The following is a 24475-nucleotide window of genomic DNA, read 5'->3' on the forward strand; positions in this document are numbered from 1 at the left end:
AGGTCTGAAAACCTCCATGCCCCAGAGCCATATTTCAGCCTCATTTCTTTCCCTACTTTTCTCTTTCTTTTGCTTTCCAACTGTGATGTGAAAATGGCTGAACAGATAACACTTTTGAGGATAAGGCTTTTTACAAGTTCTTTAGAGAAAACTGCAGTCTTTACAGAACTACATGCATAAGGTTGCACATATTGTATAAGAACTGGAAACTCTGGAGCAAAGCACCTGGCTTTTGAAAGCACTGGTGCAATGGCTATGATTTTCTGCTATAAGGAAGCCTGATATAGCCAGTATTACATGCCAGTATATTTTGAGATTGGTAGCCTCAGACCTTTGCCATAGTCTCCAATTAAACCTGTATCTGAAAGTTGCAGAATAAAACAAGATCCTCACCCTAGTCTGGGCTCCCAGGTGATCCGTGCAAAATCATAGGCAAAACTAATTTAGAGTAGAGAAGATAGGTTATAGAAGGCAAGAAGCAGGAGAGTCTACTGAGGCAGAGGTAGATCTCAGATAATGTTTTATTCCTTTTTACTGAACTTGCATATGACCGACATTGCTGCTATGAAGGGTAGTGTTTCTTCAATAATCTGTGGGATCCCTGGCACTGCTTCTTCACTTAAAGTCCAGTCATTTATGACTTTCAATATTTCTGTCTGAGCGATGATCCTCTTTGACAACAAATTGGAAAGCAATTATTTGGAAGATGCTGAAAGAAAGCAAAAGGAAATAGGGGGATTAGAGACTGTATACTAAGATAAGACAGGAAAAAAAAAAGAGCAATGACAGCTATCCTGAAGAAGGCATTAGTGCAGCAGTTCTCAAAGTAGGAGAATATTGAATCTGTTGGCTACCAGTTAGACAAGTGATACAGAGTTTTAGTAAACCATCTATAGAGTGATACCAACTCATTCGTGTGAAATGATGTCACTGCTTCTTTTTTATTTCCTGTGAGTCCATTTTTCCAAGTTTATGCCCCAGAATATTCTCTTTTTTTCACTTGGTGACTAATATAACAGACATCAATTATGGATTTTTTTTCTGGACAGCTCTCAGACCATATTTTGACTTCAAATCTTGCTCGTATCAGTCACCAGTGGAAACAGTAGTTGTTATGCTGTTAGTTGAGCTGGTTATTACTGAGTCATGAGGCAAATTTGACTCTTGGTAAAGCATTTTTGAGTGGTTTGGAAAAAAAATATAGACAAAGTAGAGTTTTTTTCACATCAAAAAGGTTGAATTTTAATGAAAAATAACATTGGCATTTAAGGAACGTTTTTTTCTAAGAAATACTCTTGCATAGAGGAAATCCTGACAAGCTGATTTGTACCAAGAAATAAGAAAAATGTCAACAGTTATATGATGTAGTTATATTAAGAATTGAGAGGTCAGTCAGAAGACTTTAACATGCCGACATGATCTATTACACTCAAAATCTTATTATGGGCAGAGGGACTACACTTCTTAAACTGAGATAAGCATTCATAGTCGTGGTCGTTTGGCTGGATGCCAGGTGTCCACCACACCGCTTTATCACCCACATCTTCAGCAAGCCAGGGAAGGGGAGAAAATGAGAATCTCGTGGGTTGAGATAAAAGCAGTTTAATAAAGAAGCAGTAAAGCTGCGCATGCAGGAAGCGAAGCAAAAGCAGATAAAGCTGTTACTCTCTACTTCCCATCAGCAGCGATGTCCGGCCCTCTTCCAAGAAGCAGGGCTTCGGTAGGCGTAACGGTTGTTTTTGGAAGGCCAAAAATGAATCTTGCCCCCCTCTTCCTGTTCCTCTCCCCCAGTTTATATTACTGAGCTGACGTCACATGGTATGGGATATCAACTTGGTCAGCCTGGGTCAACTGTTCTGGCTGTGGTCCCTCCCAAGATCATGCCTACCCACAGCTATTGGTGAAGGTGGGGGAAGGAATGCTGGAGGGACAGCCCTGATGCTGTGTGAGCAGTAGTCATAATATTGATACCAACAGTAAGCACAGCACTGCAAGAGCTGCTGTGGAAAATCACTACCATCCCAGACCCACTACAATAGTTCATATAGTTTTGACTGTCTAAGAAAATTAAGTTCATACTATCTAATTATTAAAATTTTGTTAGTAGCACAGTTAAAATCTTATAAAGAAACTTTGAACTCACTCCCCCTTGTTATTTATTGTTGTCCTCCTCCTTCCTGTACTTCACAGAATCATTTAAAGGTTTGGATTGGAAGGAACCTTAAAGATGGTCTAGTTCCAACCACACCACACCACACCACACCCCACCCCCCCAGGCAAAAACACCTTCCACTAGACCAAGTTTCTCAAAGCCCAAATTTAACCTAGCTTTCAACACTTCCAGGTATGGGACATGCACAATTTCTCCGAGCAATCTGTTCCAGTGTTTAACCACCCTCACGGTAAACAATTTCTTCCTTGTATCTAACTAAATCTCCCTTCTTTCAGTTTAAAGCGGTTACTAGTTATCCTACCACTACATTCCCTTGTAAAAAGTCACTCCAGGTTTCTTGTCAGCCCCCTTTAGGTACTGGAAGGCTGCCATAAAACCTCCCTAGAGCCTTCTTTTTCCCAGTCAGAACAACCCCAGTTCTCCCATCCTGTCTTCATAGGATGGGTGCTCCAGTCCTCTGATCATCTTTCTCACTCTCCTCTGGACTTGCTCCATGTCTTTCTTATGTTGACTTCTCCAGGTCTTGGAGATTGACTCATCAGTCTTCCTCGGGAACAGGGAGATTTTAACAGCAATTAACATCTTGGGTTCTCATCCTCCTCTTCAGATTTGTAGTCTGCTTGAGGCTACTTTTTTGTATTTTTTTTAAGTTGCTTACTTGCTCTTTCTCACCCAGGCAAAGTTTGAGAATTGCATACTGCCCTAGTCTATCCCTGTTACCCCAGAGGTGCCGTTTTCCCACAGTGCCTACATAGGGGTGCCAGCCCCCTGTCCAGGGCACTCCCAGAGCGAAACCAATGCAGGGAGGCCAAGGCACATGCCCACAAAGGAATTGCTGCCATGACTAAAACTAGCTCTTCCCAAGGCAAGGCCAGACCCATGCTGAGACCCTGCACTATCAGCTGCTCACCAAGCCTTTGGCCTTGTGCTAGTGAAGGCAAAAATACTATTTACTGGTCTTCAGAACTGGGCATCCCAAACCTTGTCTTGCAATTTTTGCTGACTCATGAAAGATGTTGCAATCTGTCAAGACTTCACATGGATAAGAGCTATCTCAATTTGTGTTTGCAGTGTTGGATCTTTCATATTTACCATTGCTAGCATGTGGGAGATTGCATAATGCAGTTTTGGTCAGACAGCTACCTATAGTCCGTTGTGTTCAGAACAAATGTTCTTTGATATTTCTAAATTATTTTTAAACTTTATATGAGTGAATCAGAAATCTCATCACTGACTCTGGTTTGTGGTGCTTGAATGCCTTTGCTTAGAAATGACAGTAAGAATTAGGAGTGAAGATCAAATGCTAAAATAGATGATTTTTTAGAAGTCAATTCCAGATAAGTAAGAGGAAGGGAAACAGACTTATTTCATTGTTATATTAACCTAGACTCAATTAAGACCTTCAGATGATTTAGAAGTCAGAGAAACACCTAAAAAGTGTTTGGTAGGAAATGACCCTCACACAAAAAGGTGTTGGGATCATTAGCTCATCTGAAGTGCATCTATATCAATGCATGGAGTATGAACAACAAATGGGGAACTTAAAGCCATGATGCAACAGAAAAATTATGACATAGTGGCTTTCACAGAAACATGGTAGGATACCTCATGTGACTGGAGTGCCACAATTGATGGCTACAAGCTTTTCCGGAGGGATTGACAGGGAAGGAGAGGCAGTGGGGTGCCCCACATGTTAGGGACTGTTATGAACGTTCAGAACTTAAGTATAGTGACATTGGGGTTGAGAGTGTTTGGATTAGGTTAAGGGGCAAGGCCAATAAAGCTGACATTGCTGTGGGAGTCTGCTGTAGACCTGCCAACCAGAGTTGTGAGGTAGACGAAACATTCTATAAGCACTTGGGAGAAATCTTGTGGTCACTTACCATTGTTCTTGTTGGGGACTTCAACTTCCCAATTTCAATTTTTCTGCTGAAAATACAACACAGCAGAGAGGGAACAATCCAGAAGGTTCATGGAATATATATAAAATTACAGGCCCGTCAGCTTAACTTCAGTGCCTGGGAAGCTGATGCTGCAGATCATCCTAAGTTCTGTTATGCAGCATATGAAGAACAATCAGGTGACCAGGCCCAGTCAGCATGGGTTTATGAAGGGCAGGTCCCATTTAACAAACCTGATCTCCTTCTATGACAGGGCGATCTGCTTATTGGATGAAGGAAAGGCTGAAGATGTTGTCTACCTTGACTTTAGCAAGGCATTTGACACTGTTTCCCACAGTGTTCTCTTAGAGAAATCGTCTTTTCTTGGCTTGGATGGGCACACATCTTCCTGAGTGAAAAACAAGTTAGATAGTCAAGGTCAAAGAGTCGTGGTTAATGGAGTTAAATACAGTTGGCAGCTGGTCACAAATGGTGTCCCCCAGGACTCAGTACTGGGACTACATATTTATTAATGATCTGAATGAGGGGATAGAGTACACCCTTAGTATGTTTGCAGATGACATCAAGCTGGGTGGAAGTGTTGATCTGCTTTGAGGATAGGGAAACTCTGCAGAGTGATCTAGATAGGCTGATGGCTGGGCCAAGGCCAGTGCCATGAGTTTCAATAAGGCCAAGTGCCATTTTCTGCACTTGGGCCACAACAACCTCCAGCAGTACTACAGGCTTGGGGAGGAGGGCTGGAAAGCTGCCAGGCAGAGAAGGACCTGGCAGTGTTGGTTGGCAGCAGCTGAATATGAGCCAGCAGTGTGTCCAGGTGGCCAAGAAGGCCAATGGCATCCTGACCTGTATCAGGAACAGTGTTGTCAGCAGGAGTAGGGAGGTGATTCCCTGTACTCAACTTTGGTGAGGCCACACCTCAAATACTGTGTCCAATTTTGGGCCCCTCTCTACAAGAAGGACATTGAGGTGCTGGAGAGGATACTGAGGCAGGCTGCCATGCTAGAAAAAGATTTGGAGCACATTTTATATGAGGAACAGCTGAGGGATCTGGGGCTGTTTAGTCTGGAGAAAAGAAGGCTCAGGGGAGACCTTATTGCTCTCTACAGCTAACTGAAAGTAAGTTGTAGCGAGGCAGGGGTTGATCTATTCTCCCTAATAACAAACAATAGAACAAGAGGAAATGGCCTCAAGTTGTGCCAGGGGAGGTTCAGGCTGGATATTAGGAGGAATTTCTTTACTGAAAGGGTTGTCAGGCATTTGAGCAGCCTGCCCAGGGAGATGGTGGAGTCACCGTCCCTGGAAGTGTTTGAGACAGTTGGATGTTGCACTTTGATTCTATGATTCTATATATGTGTGCTTTATTAAATTAATACCATACATATCTAAATTCAATAGTTTTTAACACATAGAATTTTAAAACACAGTGGGGCAATGATAACTTTATTGCTTTTAAAACTACTTTAAATATAGAAAAGTGTAGTACAATCTGGTAAGCTGAAATCAGTAACCCTTGCTATAAATGTGCATTTTTAACAGCCAGATTTGGAAGGCTTATTTTCTTGTGACTACTGCTTGGAAGTCTGTTCTGCACTAATAAAAATTATTTTTACTGCATTACATCATATAGAAAATTTCAATGGCTGTTTTCAAGTTCTTTTCACTGTACTATAGGCAATTTAAGAAACTCCTTAAGAAACATGAAAGTACTCCCACGTTCTGAAGCTTCATTGAAAGGATGAAGATTTGTTCAGAGAATGACACCAAGTAGGTAGAATTTCTAGTAAGATCTTAAGTAACTTGTTTTCCTCTTTCCTTTGCAGACTATGGCACAATTAAGAAGGTACTTGCCCCAATGAACCAGACTTCAAGCAGCTGCCTGCTTGAGGAAATGGAACTCCTGCCAAAAAGTCAGCAAGAGCCCATCAGGAGCCTTCAGATTCTGCACAGCCAGAGTGTCCTTTTTGTGGGCCTTCAGGAACATGTGATTAAAGTCCCCCTGAAGAGATGTCCCTTTTACAAAACATACAGGTAGGAGGAATCAGCTACATTGATTTGATTGGAGAAAAATCCTTGCAAAGGATTGTGGAAAAATGACTGTAAGTACAAATCCAAATTAATTACCTCTGTCAGTAATGGTTTTCTTTGTATACTGTTTATCAGAAGTGTCTCTGACTTTTTGTACTAACTTGTCAGGACTAGGTAAGGCTCTCAAAGAATTATGTTGATATTTGATTGTAATTATACAGATTCTGAAATGTGAAAGGAAACAACAATAACTGTTTTATATAGAAAACTACATAGTTGCTGTTTTAATATATTTAAGCTTTAAATGTGGACAAATTTAAGTTGAGGGAGTTTTTAAGCTGTATTGTAACCGACTAAACAGTATCTCTGTCGGTTCAGGAAAAAAAAATGGACTGGGTGAACTGAGAGTTAAGACTAGTAAGAAAAAAATGACGGTTTAAAGGTAGTACTGGATCAGGAAGTTATAGTAAATGTAAATTTTCTACTAGGTGAAAGTGTTAGACAGCTAACAGTGGTTTGATCAAACACAGAAAATAACTTACGAATTGTCACATGATTATGGTAATTAAGGAATTTAAAGTTCAGCATACAACTTTTTTCTATAGGAACTTTTCTAAAGGTATTTCTAGTTATGAAACATGCTGTAAGATTGTTTATTTATTTTGATTAGTTATATCTTTCCTTTGATATAAGCGTGGTCTCAATAATTCAGTAGAATTGTTGTGGTTTATGTCAAATAGACTGAACCAGTGTGATGAGCTTTTTCAGAGCTGTGACAGATGCATTTGGTTGGTTTTTAGCTTGTTTTGCTTTCTGTTTGTTTAATATAAGTTCTGTTGAGAAGCTGGACTATTCAAAGAGAGATAAAAGCTATCAGTTAACCTTTCTTGGTTGCTACACTCAGGGTTACAGGCATGTTTCTGGCTGTGAGACACGCACATAATCACAGCAGGGAGGTGACCAGAGGACCGAGATGTAGGACTGTCTCAGAGGCAGTGGAAGTTTTCTGAGAGACCTGGCTCTATGTGGTGATTGGTGCCATTCAAGAAGCTAGTGAAAGGATACTGGGATGAGAAGGGAAAGATGTGCCCAGCAAAACTTGGTGGGGATATTCTCCTTATTAGTTCTTTACCTGCTGTTTTTGTTTATGCTGTCTTATGTAGCATATTTTAGGCATTTTCTGATAAAATGGAAGTGATAGGATACTCAAAGCCTACATATAGGCAAGTGTCTGTCTCAAGCTTTTGATTAGTTTAAGGGCTGATATAGGACTAACTTTCATCTTTCTTTCGTTTAGCAAGTTGAAACTGGATGTGTGGTGGTACTGTATTTCATTAAGTGAAGGATTTGTGCTTTGGAAGAGAGGTTTATGTGTGTATATCCAGAGAGGGAAAGACTATAGCACCATATTCTTGTGCTTCTCTCCTTTCTTGAATATGACATGATTATGCTGTTCTGGTTGTACAACACATTAATCATGTTTTCTTAAGGAGATGTTGATAGTGAGGTGTGAACTCTAAACTCCAGGAGGGAGACTACCAGAGTATCTGTTTGACTGGTACTTGTGTGTAGATCCCATAAGGTCTCTGGTAGATGTGCTTCTGTCAGGACAACTCCCAAGTCACATCAGTGCCACTCCAGCTGCAGGGCCCAAACATGCCTTGCAGGGTGGAACTGCTAACTCAAATTATAGACTCCAGAGATGGTTGCAGGCCAGCCATTCTTATCCATTTTTGAGCAGGAGAGTCTACCTGACCAGATTTAATTTGAGTGTTAAAAAAAACCCCAAAAACGTTGTTCCCATTTCACTAAGTAGAACAGTAGTTACATGACTCTGATTCTCCTGAAATGATAATGTATTCCTCTGCCCAGATATATGTGAAATCTTGCTGTCCACTGGAATGACCTACTTAAAAGGAGATAACATTATCAGAGGGTTTTTCAGTCATATTGTTTGTAGTTGTGTCACTGTGCTTGAAATAATTAAATAACCTTTTCTCCAAAAGGATGCTTTATCCATGCTTTCTTCGTGGTTAAAGAGTTCACTAGCGATTCTAGCTCTGTTTTGTGAGAAAGGAGAGGATTTACAGCTGAGCTCTACATGAAGTAAGTCATCTCCTCCTCATCTATCGTTAGACACTCAGATCATTTGGGAAATTCAGACATAATCTTCCTCTCACCAATTAAAATAAGTAACTTCACTATTTTTTCCTGGCTTATGCTAGATTGGAAGAATTGGTTCTCTAGATATGGAGAAAGTGTAGGTACCTTACATTGGACTATACATTTCACTAGGTAATGAAACTTGGTCACTGCATGGCTGGGTGCTATAATACTCACCATTTTGTTGTATATTGCCAACTCTTGCTTCTATAATATAGCAATGAATGACTAGAGTAATAAGTAAACCTTACCTAGGGAAAGTGCCTTGGAGCATTCTGGTTCTTTTTTTTAATTGTTTTAATTTTATGTATTCACATCTATCATACTTAGGGCTGTGTATCTGCACCAAGACTACATTTTGAACTTCCATCAATAATAACTGGAGTTTCTTCCTAAAATCAAGGGCATGGTTAGTCTTTCAATATCTACTTCACATAATTTTTGAGAAATGGAGCATGCTTGTGTATAAAAACAGCTTTGAAAAAGCTAAAAGGATGAAGATATACTAGTTCATCTATCTTGCCTTTTAGTGTCAATGGCAGAGTCGTCATTGTCTCATTTTTTCAATCTTTCTGTGTAAGTTTACTGCAAGGGTTTCAGACAATGCAACTTCAGTCCCTCTGTTGAGCAGTTTCGCAAGCTAATGTCTCAATGTCAAATACTATTACTGTCTGGTTTTTACCTTTTACTTTCATTCCGTCGTTTCTTGTTTTGTCTTTGCATAATAATCTCTAAAGCATGTGGTTATTGTTTTTATTCCTAGTTTATTATGTCTTCCTAATTATCATTCTGATATGCTGTATAGGTTTAGTTTATATGCATTCATTGTAAATCTATTCCTTCAGTATTTTCTTGTAGTGGTGTCCTCTGTGATAGTGTTGCCTCTGACAGACGCTCCCTCTGATTCAGGCCACGGCTGTTGTACCAGCTCATGTCCTCATTCCCACAGACGCTGTTATTGAAGGCTCTGGAAAATATTGTTTTACATTTGGATATTAAATAAGATTTGGTTTTTTCGTCCTTTTTTTGATGTTCTAAGTGCGATTGAGGGCAATTTATTGGTGTAACAGCAGATCATCACAGACAGAGCCTGCTGTTGCACCTGTAGTTTGGGTTGCTCAGCACTCTGTGTTATGCTGTGATGTTTTCTTTTTTCACAAGTTGCTTGTGTTATTTATATTTACAGTTTTCATGGAGACTTCTTCTAGTTGATGAATATTTTTTAACATCCTGTTGTAATCCTACTGTTTTCAGGAATCAGATAGGGAAAAATAGTTTGGGCTGTGTGAATTCTTACAGTTTTCCAAAAAGCCCTGACATCTTCATGCTCCCAGAGGAAACAGCAGAGCAGTTACCTTAGTTTGGCTCTCCTTGGGGAAAATCCTTAAGATGTGACTAGGTTATTGTCACCTGGGTATTGTAATTCATAAGTTTATAAACCTTTTACAGAAGACACTATTCAATATTATTCACTGGAGGTATTATTTTCACTAAGAATTCTCCAGCTCTCTATACTTCTTCAGTGTTGAGTAGGCCAAGCATAAAGCACAGCTTGCTTTTGTATACACGCTAGTTAACTATAATATGAGATAAATAGAATGATTTGTCCTAAGAAGATAACTATTAAACTTCCTAAAGTTGCAGAGCTGGCAACTACTTTGAAGGGCCTAAGCATCAGTAATAAGGAGTAAGATCTGTAGCAGGGGGTAAAGGCTCCATCCCCTGAAACAGAACCAACCGTTTTTCTTTTATTGGCAGCTGTTACCTTCAGAAGCAACCTTTGGTATCAGTGATTTCCCTGAGGCAAATTTGTTTAAATAAAAATTTGTAATGAAGTTTTCAGTGCATTAGTTTAGAAAGGGCAATGAAAGGTTATATCAGCCCCATGTTCTGCAAAATCTCACCAAGCAAGGGTCAAGAGCTGGTCTTTTTCATGGAAGATAGGTTTCCCACATTTTGAAGGCTTGGAAACTAATCTTACTCTGATGTTATGCCTAAGTAAATAAATAGTGCCATTTGCTAATAGCTGTACAAATAGTGACTTCTCTAGTGTAAAAAAATTCTTTGGGTAATCGTTTGTGTATTGCTTTTTACATTCTATGCTTAGAGTACTATTGGGTTTCAAGATTGTTTTGCTGAGTAATATTATCATAGCTATTATACTGTAACCCTGACTTTTCTTTCGCCATAAACCAGTGTTTTTATTTTGGCTTTTTTGTTAACTGTCAGCTATGCAATCTGTACATAAGCAAAAGATAACTGTAGCAGCACAGTAATAAGAGAGAAACTTGATTAATTAATGGAAAAACATAATTATTGCAAGCTCTATTGAGCTTTATTTCATTGTAAGCTCTATTGAGCTTTATTTCATTGCTGGAACTCCAGTAAGATTAAGTACTTTAACCGCTGTTGCATTCCTTTGTTTTTCCTTAGCTATAGATGTTGCTTCTTCAGAAGTACTCTTGCATTTCCTATGAACCAGTTTTCCTGGGAATAAACCACTGTGGCTATCATTACATAGTAGAAAAATGGTTCCTACATACTAATATTATACAAATTAACAGCCAGTAATATGGTCTAAACTATTACTAGATGCTAATGTATCCAGAAGGACTTGCCAACATATGGAACTGAAATTACTGTTTTGAAAGAATCCTTCCAGAATACTTTCATATATATGTCCAGGTGGATTTCCTTATTGCAAAATAAGCATGTCTTATTCCAGTTTTAGTTAGAGAAACATATTGCTACATTAGAATGTCAGAACCATAGAGTGAACTGTGGGCAGGATTCCAGGACAGGAATTATGATGCTCCAGTTCTGCGAGCTCAAACTGAGTGGATTTAAAAGCCATCTGCTCCTCATAATAGATTGTCAGGTCAGTGGAGATTTGTACATTGACTACTGGAATGAGAGGTAACAGTGCCCTCAAAATGTTGAGATACTTACCATCTGATTAATACTTTTAAGCAATCAAGTTGTACATCTTGAATCTTAGCCCACTATGTTTATAATTGATTGACATTCTAATTACTTCATCATTTAAGTTGGAAAGACCCTAGGTTACAGCTGACTAAAAGGATCTGGAAGTTGTATATCCTGTTTACATTTATATTCACTAAAGATTTGTAGTTCTTTTAAGGACATGGTGATGCCATATGGAAGCAAACATGTCCAGCCTAGGCAATCACTGATATTGCTGTTCTAATCGACTCATGGAAAAATCCCCAGATCTGTTGCTCTTGGGTTGCCTTGCTACATAGATGGTTCAAATTTTCAGAGCCTATTTGCCAACTGTGGATCTGCAGAGTGATTAAAAGGACTCCGAAATCATAGAATCATGGAATGGTAGGGATTGGAAGGGACCTTTAGAGATCCTAGTCCAACCCCTCTGCAGAAGCAGGTCCACCTAGATCAGGTCGCACAGGAACATGTCCAGGAGGGTCTTGAAGACCTGCAAGGAAGGAGACTCCACAACCCCTCTGGGCAGCCTGTGCCACTGCTCCGTCACCCTCACAGTGAAATAGTTATTTCTTATGTTTAAGTGGAACTTTTTGTGTTCCACCTTTATTCCATTACCCCTTGTCCTGTTGCTACATACCATCAAAAAAAAAAAGAAGGGATGCCCCAGCCTCCTGACATCCACTATTTAGGTATTTGTAAATATTAATGAGATTTCCCCCTAGCTGCATGTTGTGTTCCCAGCATTTCCAGGCTTCTGCCTCCTAATATGAGGGCTAGAAGCTTTGTCTTGGTTGATTGACATGGATGGGGACCTCAGGTGCTTTTTCTTTACAATTAGTTGCAAGCTGACCTTCTCTTGTAAAGGGCATGTTCTGAAAATTGTCTTTTACATTTTTCCAAGAAGAACCACTTGGAAGCATCTGTATTCAGATAATTATGTGTTATAAATAATTTTATTAAAAATTATACATAAATTCCTGAATCTGGATTTGAAGGGAAGAACTTGTAAATTTAAGGGGGGTGTTACAAGCTTCAAGATAGAATCATACCTAGATTAATTTTGATTGGTTTATGGAAATTCAAATAGGAGGAAGCAATAGCAGTCCACAGACTGGTTTGGATAATTCAGATTCTTCTGTTTTTAATGATACAGGCTAGGTTTAAGCAGGATTCTGAATATCTGACAGACATCTTCATTTGAGCTCCTTAGACTTTATAAATTGTGTGCCTACCATTTATGTTCTGCCTCATTCATCTGTATCTTCAGATCTCCGTTCTCTGTTGCACTTTATGTATATAGATGCACACATACATACATATCTACAAAACCAATAATAATGAAAACAGTGATAGGTACCTGTGTACAGAAGTCTGGTATCAGAGTCATACATTCATTCCTAAGTAGATACACAATGCATTTGGAACATGAGACAGGCTTTTATCTTCCATTGTCTCTTCAAATTTACAGTGAGGAATCTGGCTTCTCTGAAATGAGAAGATGACCCAAGTTTAATTCCTGGTATACAAAATGTCCAGATCACACTTGACAGTAATTGGAACTAGATAGGCATGGCTATCTTAGTAGAAATGATTTGAAAGGGTCAGGAGACTCAAATACCCTCTATTCTCCAACGTGCTGTATATAGGTTATGACAGGAAAATGTTTCATTGAACAGTCTCAGAAGTTGCACCTCTTATGTTTGTACAGTGTCTGAATAAAATGTTACAGCTGAAGAGAATACTTGATTAGCACTTACAATGTATATTGATATGGGAATATATTCTGCCCCTGAAAGGAGATTTAAAAATCTGTCTAAAAACAATGAAATCAGGATATATCTTTTAATCTTAAGGCTTTTTTTTTCTTTTTGATCTTTGGAGCTCACATAATGAATTCTTTTTAGGCTGAAACTGTATGGAGTTTTTTTAATATATTTTACTCTGAATAGTGTTCACTTCTGCTTCATTTTCTGTCTGAATAAATTATCTCAAATGTAACTGAAGTAGAGCAGTTTTGCTATTCTCCTTGGTGATAATTATAAAATAGCTGAAGAAAATTACCTGCTGTTATTGGCTTGCTTGAGAGTGAGATGACTTACAGTTCTGTCACTAGTCAGTCAAAATCCATTGTTGAAGCATTGCATGACTGTCACTGGGCACACCAAAACATCACAGCCTTGCAGATGAGACCCTCAGCTACCTATCATTGACATTTGGCCAAAAATGTGAAGTAACAACATCCAGGAAAATTATTATCAATCAATAGCAACCAAAAGCTGTTGAACATTCATTTTTGTAGAGAGTGCTGACTTAATAGGATAAGTGGCATCAAGATGTCTTAGAAAGAACCAATTCATTTTTATGCCTGAATTTCCTTCTTGCACAAATTGCCAGTTTTAGAAGCACTTGGACAAATCATCTGAAGTCTTAGACGTGTGAGCTGGCAGAGCTGGCACCTACTGGAAGTAACAGAAAAAAAATATTTTTCATCTCTGGTGATCTTGAGATGTAAGGTAGACTTCCAGAGACATGACTGCTAAAATATTATCCAGCTCTGCTGCTTCCAGTGTCACTATCTGAAAAAAAGCTATCAACTGAAAGACCAAATACTGATTTTAAAAAGTATCCAATGGATTTCATGGAGATTTGGGAAGAGAAAGAGCTAAAGATATCTAGTAATATCTAATTTTCAACTTCTCTTACTTACACGAATTTGACAGCCATTTTGGATAATTTCTTCATGTATACACTGAAGTTATTCCTCCTATTGCTCTTTCTTGAGGAGAGATTAATTTTAAAAGAATTAAAACAATATAACATTTTCATTGATTAAGGACAGTAAAGATACATAGTTGTGAGTTAATAATAGTCCCTTTAAATTTCACATTTCATATAGAAGTTTGCATATTTTCATACTGATGAGGTTTATTATATTTTCATTTTCTATCTGTAACTTATTCTGTTACTTGTTACTTTTTTTTTTTTAATCTAGGCATAGCAGATCAAAATAATTAGCTGCTGTTATTCACACATTAAATTATCCCTCAAAGGAAAGAACATGGTTTTAAAAGGTGATATATTTAAACAAATACAGATGAAAATCTGCTTCCATGTAACCTCATTTTTTCTTTTCTTTTTAAAAAAAGTGTATGCACTTTTCAGAGATACTGACAATCTAAGCAGGTGATCTAAATAAGAAATAAATAAGAAAACCCTCTGAGAAGTGGGTCAGAATGGAGAATGGAGGACTGTTGTGCACATATCTGAAAACAGGGCAGCTATTTAAGCCAAGTCCTGCCTCATTTCACGAATATATCTAGCATGATAAACTGAAATGCCAGAAAGAAGATGGCGATGCTGAACTACACTTTAGTAGTATGATTTTGCTATTTAAATGTAAGATTTCAAAAGCTGAACTTTTTACAAGATGAAGCTTAGATATAGTAATGACTGAGACAATCAATTAGAATCATTAAAAAAAAGGCAGGCAAAATTAAGAGTTTCTTATGGGAGAAATCCTTCTCAGACAAAATTTCCTGTTGTTTTGTTTGGATTTTTTCATATATTTCCAGGATTAATTTATATATTTTATATATTATATATTGTAATATAAATTAAAAAAATATTGAACACTGTTAATGCCTCTCATTTTTGAAAGAATTTCTTCTCACTTAATATCTTGTTGTTTGCATGAGGTTAGCTAGGTTATTAACTTGTTAAAATCATGATTTTCATATGCTCAGTGAACTTTCTTAACAAAATTCTGAAAAAAATCATTTCATCTTGCTCTCCAAACCTGATCACTTCCTGAAGTGGCCATGTTCAACATCCACAGAGTCATAAGACATGCTTCATCTCATCAGTGCAAGGATTTCGCAGCATTTTTTTAATTTGATTTCTTCAACGAAGCTAGGATGTATTGTGATACCAGGAAGTTGCAAGAATGGTCAAAATATGCTTTTAATGCCTTACTTCTGACTTTTAAGTAACTTATTATGAAAGGTGCAAGCCATTTTGATTTACCTGAGTGGAAAGTAATTTTTGAACAAAAATAAGAGTAAATTGGATCTAAAAGAGGAGTGGGAGAAGGATCAGGTTATTCCTAAGAAAGAGAAAATGTATTTCTAAATGAAGTGATACTGACCTTTTTAAAAATTTAATTGTTAATTAAAAATATCTAAAGCATAATAAATGCACTTAAAAATATTAACACTTGATTTAAGGAAATAATAAAGTTGGAAAAGTGAGAACTTCAAGAAATAGCACAGCTAAAGTTGCCAATTCTGCTTTGTCAATAAAATATGTGCTTTATCAGCTTTATTTACTCACTCACACAGAGCTGCTGGTAACTCTCAGCCCTGCCATGGGTTGCAGGGGTACAGCCTGCATTCTCACTACAGCTTGCGGAGGGGTCTCTGGTCTATTGCTTTTCCTTTCTTCCTCCTTCTCTGACCTTGAGGTTCACATGGTTGCCTCCATCTTGTATCACTCTTACACCTCCTTCCAGCACTTCAAATTCCCATCCCCTAAATAGTGATTGCGGAGGCTTTAGATTGGCTCAGCCGGGTCAGAGGTGAGTGTGAACCCCAGGAGCTGGGGGAGAGTCCACAAACTCTTTACCGCGTCTTCACTGCAACCCGCTCCCCCTGTTACCAAGCAAAAGCTGCTCCTTGCTAAACCAGGACAGTGACCCACCAGAAGGCTGTGCTGCCATTCAGTGAGATCTGGACAGGCTGGAGAGTTGGATGCAGAAAAATCTCATGAAATTCAACAAGGGCAAGTGTAGCATCTTGCATGTGGGAAAGAATAACCCCATGTACCAGTACAGGTTGGGGAATGAACTGTTGCAGACCAGTGTAGGGGAAAGGGAACTGGAGGTCCTGGTGGACAGCAGGATGAGTGTGAGCCAGCAATGTACCCTCATGGCCAAGAAGGCCAATGGCATCCTGGGCTGTATTAGAAGGGGTGTAGGCAGTAGGTCGAGAGAGGTTCTCCTCCCTCTCTACTCTGCCCTGGTGAGACCACATCTGGAATATTATATCCAGTTCTGGGCCCTTCAGTTAAAGAAGGAAAGGGAGCTGCTGGAGAGAGTTCAGTGCAGGGCCACAAAGATGATGAAGGGAGTGGAGCATCTCCCTTATGATGAAAGGCTGAGGGAGCTGGGGCTCCTTAGCTTGGAGGAGACTGAGAGGTGACCTCATTAATGTTTACAAATATGTTAAGGGTGGGAGTCTGCTGGATGGAGCCAGGCTCTTCTCAGTGATGTGCAATGGTAGAACAAGGTGCAATGGGTACAAGCTGGAACATAAGAGATTCCAAAGAAACATAAGGAAAATTTTTTCACTGTGAGGGTGAGAGAGCACTGGAACAGGCTGCCCAGGTGGTTTCTTGAAGTCTCCTTCTCTGGAGATACTCAAAACCCACCTGGAAGAGTTCCTGTGTGACCTACTCTAGGTGGTCCTTCTCTAGCAGGGGTGTTGGACTGGATGATCTTTCCAGGTCCCTTCTAACCCTTAAGATTCTGTGATTCTGTAACATGTGCAGCCTGAGTTACAAAATTGCTAAATTCTCTCAGCAGTTATCCATCTCTCAGAACTTTCTTCTGAATACTGAATCCTTTAAGGCAAAAGCTTTATCTTCAAACTGCCAACATAATTAGGGGTAGCTATGAAGTTTTGCCTCTTATATTTCTTAGTCTGTGCCCATGTTGCAGATGGAACTATTGCCCCACAGGGTTTTGGAATTCCGTGTTGTCAGGTGTACTGTAGAAATTAATTATTTGAAATTTATAAGCACTGAGAATCCTCTGTCATAGTATTGTGGAATAACGTACTAGGGAATCAGTAAGTCTGCATTTTATCTGATGTTAGAGTGGAACTACGTGGAGAGTGCATAGATAAATATAAATATGAAGAAAATATAGGTTTTGTCAGGACTGAGTCACAGAAGGGTTGATGTTGGCAAGGGGCTTTGGAGGTCATTTAGTCCAACCTCCTGCACAAGCAGCGTCACATAGAGCCAGATGCTCAGGACCATATCCAGATGGCTTTTGAATATCTCCAAGGATGGAGACTCCAGAACCTCTCTGGGCAACGTATGCCCAGTGCTTAGTCACACTCACAGTAAAAAGTTCTTCCTCATGTTTACATTAGAACGTACTCTGTTTCAGTTTGTGCCCATTGCCTCTGGTCCTGTCCCTGGGCAACACTGAAAAGACTATGGTTCCTCCTTCTTTTCCCCCTTCCTTTAGACTTTTGCATGTATTAATGAGACCCCCTCTGAGCCTCCTCTTCTCCAGGCTGAATAGTCCCAGCTCTCAACCTTTCCTCATAGGAGAGATCACAGCATCACAGAATCTTAAGGGTTGGAAGGGACCTTGAAAGATCCCCCCTGCCCATCCTCTAGTCTCTTAATCATCTTTGCAGCCCTTTGCTGGACAGATGTGATATGAACAGACAATTAAAGAGAAAATGATAATGCCTGTGGATTTGAGTTGAACATGAGTGATCAGTCTAGCATTTTGTATAAACTAGACAAATATTTATTATTTTTATGTGCAATTTATAAACATTTTTGCAAATGTTAAAACAATTGTATTATTCTTCACTATGATGGGAATTCTACCTACTCTTTTATGTATCTTTAGACATAAAGCTGCAGACCTATGCCTGGAGTGTTAATGCTTGACCTATCAGTAACAAGAGAAAGATGCTATTTAATAGACAAAATGACTTCTAGTTTTGTACAATGGGGCTTTCAATCTGGAGGAACCTGAACTGCCATCCTTCCCTGTAACCTTTTCTCTTCCTCATGTGCTACTAGGAAGGAATATGGTTTAGTCTAGTAATTTGAGGGATATGGTTCAGCTTAGTGATGGGCTTGACAGTGTTAGGTCAGTAGTTGGGCTTGATGATCTTAAAGGTCTTTTCCCTCCATAATGATTCTATGACTGTTTAAGGCAGCATGTGATACGCTAGAGGAGTGATGGTAGCCACCAGCACCCTTTCAAACTAACTTTGTGATTCTATAGCAGTGCAGAAAAGTAATTAAAGGGTGTTCTAATTAATTTGTCAGACATTGTCATCTGATTTCTGACAAAGATGGCTTTAATTCCAAAATTTATAGAAAAACTAAGAACTGTAACTCCTGAAGTCTTCTTTACTTGCTGCAGACAACATGCATTTTTTATGAGTTGCTGTAATTGTCTAGTAACTAAACACAATAATCAATCTTGACAACATGCCATGCATCCCAAAACAGGGATCAATTTCACTACCCATTTTAGGTGTACAAAAGATGAAGAGATGTCACATAGGCATTTAGAGATCTTTAGACAGTACAGACAAAGATAAAATTCACGTTTTCTGGTCAATTTTCATCCACAGTGCATGTGTTGGATCCCAAGACCCTTATTGTGGCTGGGACATGGTGATGAAGAAATGCACAACATTGGAAGAAAGTCTGAGCATGAGTCAATGGGAGCAAAGCATTACTGTGTGTCCAGTAAGTCCAAATACATCCTTTATCTTTTAAAATTTTTGATTCCATGTGAATGTCATGAAAATGAGGTAGCAAAGATTTTTCAAGCTCATAAAACCGTATTTAATGCCATTTTGCTCAGGCCTTCCTGTCAGGTTTTAGCAACATATTTATTTCCTTTTCTATTTATTATCAAAATACTTAGATAACATCACTAAATTATTTCCATTACTTTCAAAAAGTAGTTGCTTTTTAGCCATAACTTCAGTATTCCAACCTTGAAAGCAAATCTTCACTAAGATTAGAGATATTAACACATTTTTCTCTGCAATATTTTTCTCCATTTTGTACTTTGAAAAATTTTAATTGCAAGTAGTATAATTTTTTCTTTTTGGATCACTATTGTTACCATAATAGGCCATAAAACATCTTTCAAAGTCCATGAATTGAAAGGTGAATTGTATGAGTTAAGTCTCACCTACATAAATGACAGGAGTAATAATTATAATAATATTTACAGTGGCTTAACACTTCTCTTCATAAATAATGTTGAATAAATTTATCACGATAAAAACCAAACAACAAAGTGGATTTATATCCCTCCTTTTTAATGTGTTTCCAGTGTTGTTTTAATATTGATTTTTTTCTTTCACTCTGAAGAGCACAAAAAGAGGGTCTTCATTGCACTACTAAGATTTTTCCTTTGGAGACTCATGCTGCTTTGTCTTTGCCTTCTGCCATGAAGAGGGAGCCCTTCCAATTCATTTCTGCATTCATCACTAGAAGAACTGTTTGAACTTGTCCCACTCACCACTGGAGCACACGCATCTATGAATTTATGCTCATATGACGTCTATGTTCTATTCTCTATGTGATGAACAATCTCCTTTTAACATCTTACTTACTGTTGAGGACTAGAAATGTGCAAAAATAGTACTAAGTTCTTCCAGAGGGGTTGGACTATATGATCTCTGAAGGTCCCTTCCAACTTCTATCATTCTATGATTCTATGATCTCCAAAATATTAGTGAAATGTATACTTCCCTTACCACTGTTAAAATGAAACAAAACTGAAAAAAAAGCATGAGAGATGACATTTCAGATAATTCGTGGCAATCTACAGCTGTGGTTCCTATTTCAATATATAAGCAAATGTTGAAGTGTTACATTCCTGTACATTTGATAAAATATGGATGACTACAGCTGGTACTTATTTACTTTATTCTAAGAGTAAATTTAAATGCTATTTATCCTGCACTTATTAGTGCTGTTGTTTTGCCTGGAAGTTAAAACGTGACAATTGAAAGGCAAATTCTTTAGCAGTTAAGTGAAAAAGTGGTCATCACTTCTGTTTATGATCACAGATTTACAAGGTTAACATCTTGCTAAAATAGTTAATAATATGAAAGACTATCTTTGTTAAGAGAGCTGAATTACCCACCTCTAGCTCCATTTTCTTCCCACGTTCCAGAAACTATGGAGGCTGATACAATTTTCATTAGCACATTTTGTTTCAACTGAATAGTAAAGATTTCTTATTAGCATGTGTTATGGATGCATAATGGAAACATTCCAGTCAAGATGAGAGTGGTCTGACCTTTCTAGCCAAAAGCATTGAGAATTGACATCAGCAGGAGCAAATCGTTGCGTAATGTAGGATTAGATGTTGCTTTTTCAAGTTGCTTTTGCAGTTTATACCTATAATTACATAGAATATTTGGAGATAGTCATATTTAAAACTACATTTCACTTGTATGAAGTGACACTTTATGACATGTGGTTCAGAAACCTGTTGTAAAAAAAGACACTTTTTACAGAGATTATTGAAATTTTGTTACCCTGGACTATCATCCTTTGCTGCCTCTTCCTTTTTGATCTATTTGGGCTAAGTGGAATAACCATAAGCATTCTTGCACATGCTGTTTTACAATCAATATCCAGGTTCCTAATCACAGGTGAATTTTATGAAATGAGGAATACTGTCATCAGAAGATAATCAAGAAGGTCAAACCATAATTTCTATTGAATCATTGCGTGGAAGCATGGTTGCAAAAGGCAACGGTTAGTTGTGATTATTGTTATTGCTGTATTGGTGGCATCCAGTGGCCCAGGTAGTTTGGAGGTGGTGGGAATTATGCAGCTACAGAACTTGTAAGTGGAGCTTGCTGTCCAGAAGTTATATCTCTCCAGTGGAGTTTTTTATTGTTGGTGTCGGAAGACTATACCTCCATGCACTACGGAGTTAAGAGGCTGTCAGAAGGAAAAGTCAGGCCTCAGATAAGCCTTTCTGTTGTGTTTGTTTCTAGATGAGAAATCTGACAGTGGATGGACATTTTGGAACCTGGTCACAGTGGAAACCTTGCACTCACAGTGATGGTGCCAGTGTTGGTGGCTGCCTCTGCAGGACACGTGTGTGTGACAGTCCTGCTCCTCAGTGTGGAGGCTGGCTGTGTGAAGGACCAACCATAGAGATTGCCAACTGTTCCAGGTACACAAAAATATTTCAGCATCTATCATCTATGGTTTAAAAAAAAATTAACTTCTATTGAACCTTCTCCTGGAATTCTGCAATCCACTGATCTTGTTCTGTGCATGAAACAGCTCATAGCAATGGCCACACTAAATGAGACATCAGAAAATATCTCTCAGACTTTGTGGGAGAGAAAATGAAACAAGTGGCAAATAGTAATTTCAAATCCTGTGTACCAAAGAATAATACCTCAGCTAATTTTAACAAAAGCTCAGAAATAAAAAGTCAATGTCAGGTGATATCCAAAATATGATACTTTTTCTCAGTTCTGGAAGTCAGAACTGTTTACTTTTTTCAAGGTCTCATGTATGTATGATTTTGTTATATCTTTTTGTTGTATCATGACATTTAGATCTATTACTAGTCTGTATGCCAATCTTTAGCCACTGTTTTGGCCTCTTCAGGCACCTAACCACTCCCAGAAAGAACAGTGAGAGCAAATCATTTAAAAAAGAATCAGGACACTGCATATTCTGAACTGCATTAGGAGTTCATGTTTAAAACATTAAACATACCTTAATTGCAAGATGAAACTTATATACTTGTGCATTCTGCTTATTTTCAGTGATTGTTCTTTTTGTCTCTGCTTTTTTTTTTTATTTAAACATCAGAAGCACTTCATGGTACTGAATAAAACTGATTATTCTTCTGCACAAGATAACTGCAAGCTCTGTAAGTGGAAATAGTCAATTTTAGGGAAATTATTAAAAACATAGCAATATAGTATGCAACATCAGATCAGGAGAATGGTAGAAAAGGTAAGTATGCTGTGAGATACTGAACAGTCAGTTATTGGCTGTCAGATTTAATTGGGAATTTGGAACATGAATTGAGACTTGATTCATTTAGTACCTAGCAATACTACCTAGTGTAATACCACTAGTGTACCGCTAGTGTAATACCACTAGTATTACACTACTATTTTAATGTATTACTTCTGTTAACACTACTATATTAGTAATGGATTAGCAGAATTAATGGATATCTAGATATGTTGTACATTTTACCACACTGGTCAGACATTGCACTGACAGAGATCTTATGTTTTTATCTGTGTTATCACTGATACTTGATTTTATTTTTTTTTCAAAAGCATCTTTTCTGTGTTATCAACTCTTATATCACTATAATAACAGGATAGCAAGATGAATAAAATGTCAATTGATAATATTTTTGATCAATTGCTTGAATAATGTTATGACAATTAGTTTTCGTTGTTTAAAAAAAGTCATTTTAAAATCAAGTAAGGCACTAATTTAACTTTTGCTTTTATGATGAAACCTGAAGAACTTATAGTTTACGTGTGGATTTTTTGTTGATTTCTCTTTATTTTCTACCAATACAGAAACTGCAAGCTAACAATCAAAAGGGTTTGGTAACTGCTGAAGTGCATAAATTCTTGCTTAGAACAGGGTATGAAATTCTTTTAGAGATGTTTGGGGTAGTATATTTTTTCCCAGGGTATACTGGGGACAGGAACGTACCTTCTACAAGTTTGCAATTGCAGGGTACATCATGTGAATTCTCTTACATTACAGATAAGATATTGGCATCTCATCAGAGTATCCTATTGAAAACATGAACTAACGCATTTTGATTCTTAGTTACTACTTTTTCCTTTAATCGCTTTGAGAAGAGATAGGAAAACTTGACATTTTAATCTCCCTGAAAAAAAGACCCTCAAATGATATTTGGAACAATATGCAATTAATTGATTCTTCAGAACTTTGATACAGGACTTTGCAGATGAAACTTAGCCAAAATAAAATTACTGAAAGCAACTAAATAGCTTCAGACTTTTGTACTTTTCTTCTTGTGGTATGAATTGTTTTAGCTATTGCTAATTACAAAGCATGGAATGAGCACCTTTATTTTAGTTCAGTATTCTTTAGGAAATGAAACACAATGCAGTGTTAATGACTTCTACAGAAGTATTAATAGGCCAGGTTCTGCTATCAGTCACACCTAATCAGCCATTCGCTATGTATAACAGATGACAGAGCCTGAGCTTTTTATTCTACCAGAAATGGAGGCTGGACACCGTGGACTTCTTGGTCACCTTGTAGTACTACTTGTGGAATAGGCTTTCAAGTTCGTCAGCGTTCCTGCAGCAATCCTACCCCTCGACATGGAGGACGTGTCTGTGTCGGACAGAATCGTGAGGAGAGGTGAACTATCTTTTTTCTACTATCTGTTTTGATTTCTTCTGCTTAGCAAATGCCATAGAACAGTTTCTCCTTTAACTGCCTTGTTTTTTCTTCTCTTTCTTTTCACTCTCTCTTTAACTCCACTGCTCCACAGTAGCAGTATTCCTATTAGCAAAGTCGTGGGTCTGCAGCAGTTCTTTCATCTTTCACCTAGCTGCATCACTTTTGGGACAGCTGAGAGCTCCTGGTAGTTCCACTGAATTGTGTTGAAGCAATGTGCTGCTGTCCCTTGAGACCCTGAAAACAGATTCTCCTTGAAAATTGATTGCAGTGTTTTTGAATTGTAACTCGCCCAGTCTCCACACCTGGAATTCAGAGCAAAATATAGTAAGGTCACAGCACTGTATTACTGATGCTTTGATTTCGGTTTTTTTCTATCTTAAAAGACTTAAGCATCTATATGACATGAAAGGAAGTTTCAAGGGCTTTGTTTTATGTTCAGTAAATATAGTACACTTGAACTCAACTATCTTTTAGTAAGGTTTTATGGGGTTTTGTTAATTGTTTATATATATATTAATCTCTGAACAAATCAATTCAGATTTTTATTTCACAATCTACTGCTTTGGTACTGGGATAAATATTTTGTCACTAGCTCAGAATGTCACTAGTTCAGACATCTGATTGCATTTTACATGCTCCCTAGCTAATATCTCTAATTTCTAATTTTTGTGTTAGGAATTTTAACAAAATTAAGTATATTTGTAAATCAAACTAGGATATATTCAGATAAACTGCAACTCTAGATGTATTAGATTGTTTTCTGAAGCATACCAAAAAGCTAGATAGCAGAAGACTGGTGTTGGTGTAAGAACTTGGAGTACTGTAGTCATCTGCTTCAAGATATATATGTGGATACATTTCCTCTCAGTTTGTACTTGTAGCTTACTTCAGTGTTTCATTATGGAGGATTTAGTACCCTATATTGCTGTTGAATAACAGCAGGATTCAGTAACCTTTACGAGTTTCAGTGAGGTATTTGATTAAACACCAACTCTGGTATTTCTTCAGATGAAGAGATTCCATTGAAGGG

The 24475-nt window shown here is 38.0% G+C and overlaps 1 protein-coding gene across 1 annotated transcript in view; it reads left to right on the forward strand.

Moving 5' to 3' along the window:
* The window catches only part of SEMA5A (semaphorin 5A), a 320602-nt gene that overhangs the window by 219907 nt on the left and 76220 nt on the right, over positions 1-24475 (forward strand). The window contains exons 12-15 of the mRNA XM_061995060.1: positions 5895-6102; positions 18612-18729; positions 21012-21193; positions 23260-23403. Coding sequence (XP_061851044.1) covers positions 5895-6102; positions 18612-18729; positions 21012-21193; positions 23260-23403 — 652 coding nt within the window. The remainder of the gene's footprint in view (positions 1-5894; positions 6103-18611; positions 18730-21011; positions 21194-23259; positions 23404-24475) is intronic.

Source organism: Colius striatus, chromosome 4 (genome assembly GCF_028858725.1).
Source record: "Colius striatus isolate bColStr4 chromosome 4, bColStr4.1.hap1, whole genome shotgun sequence".
Classification (NCBI taxonomy): Eukaryota; Metazoa; Chordata; class Aves; order Coliiformes; family Coliidae; genus Colius; species Colius striatus.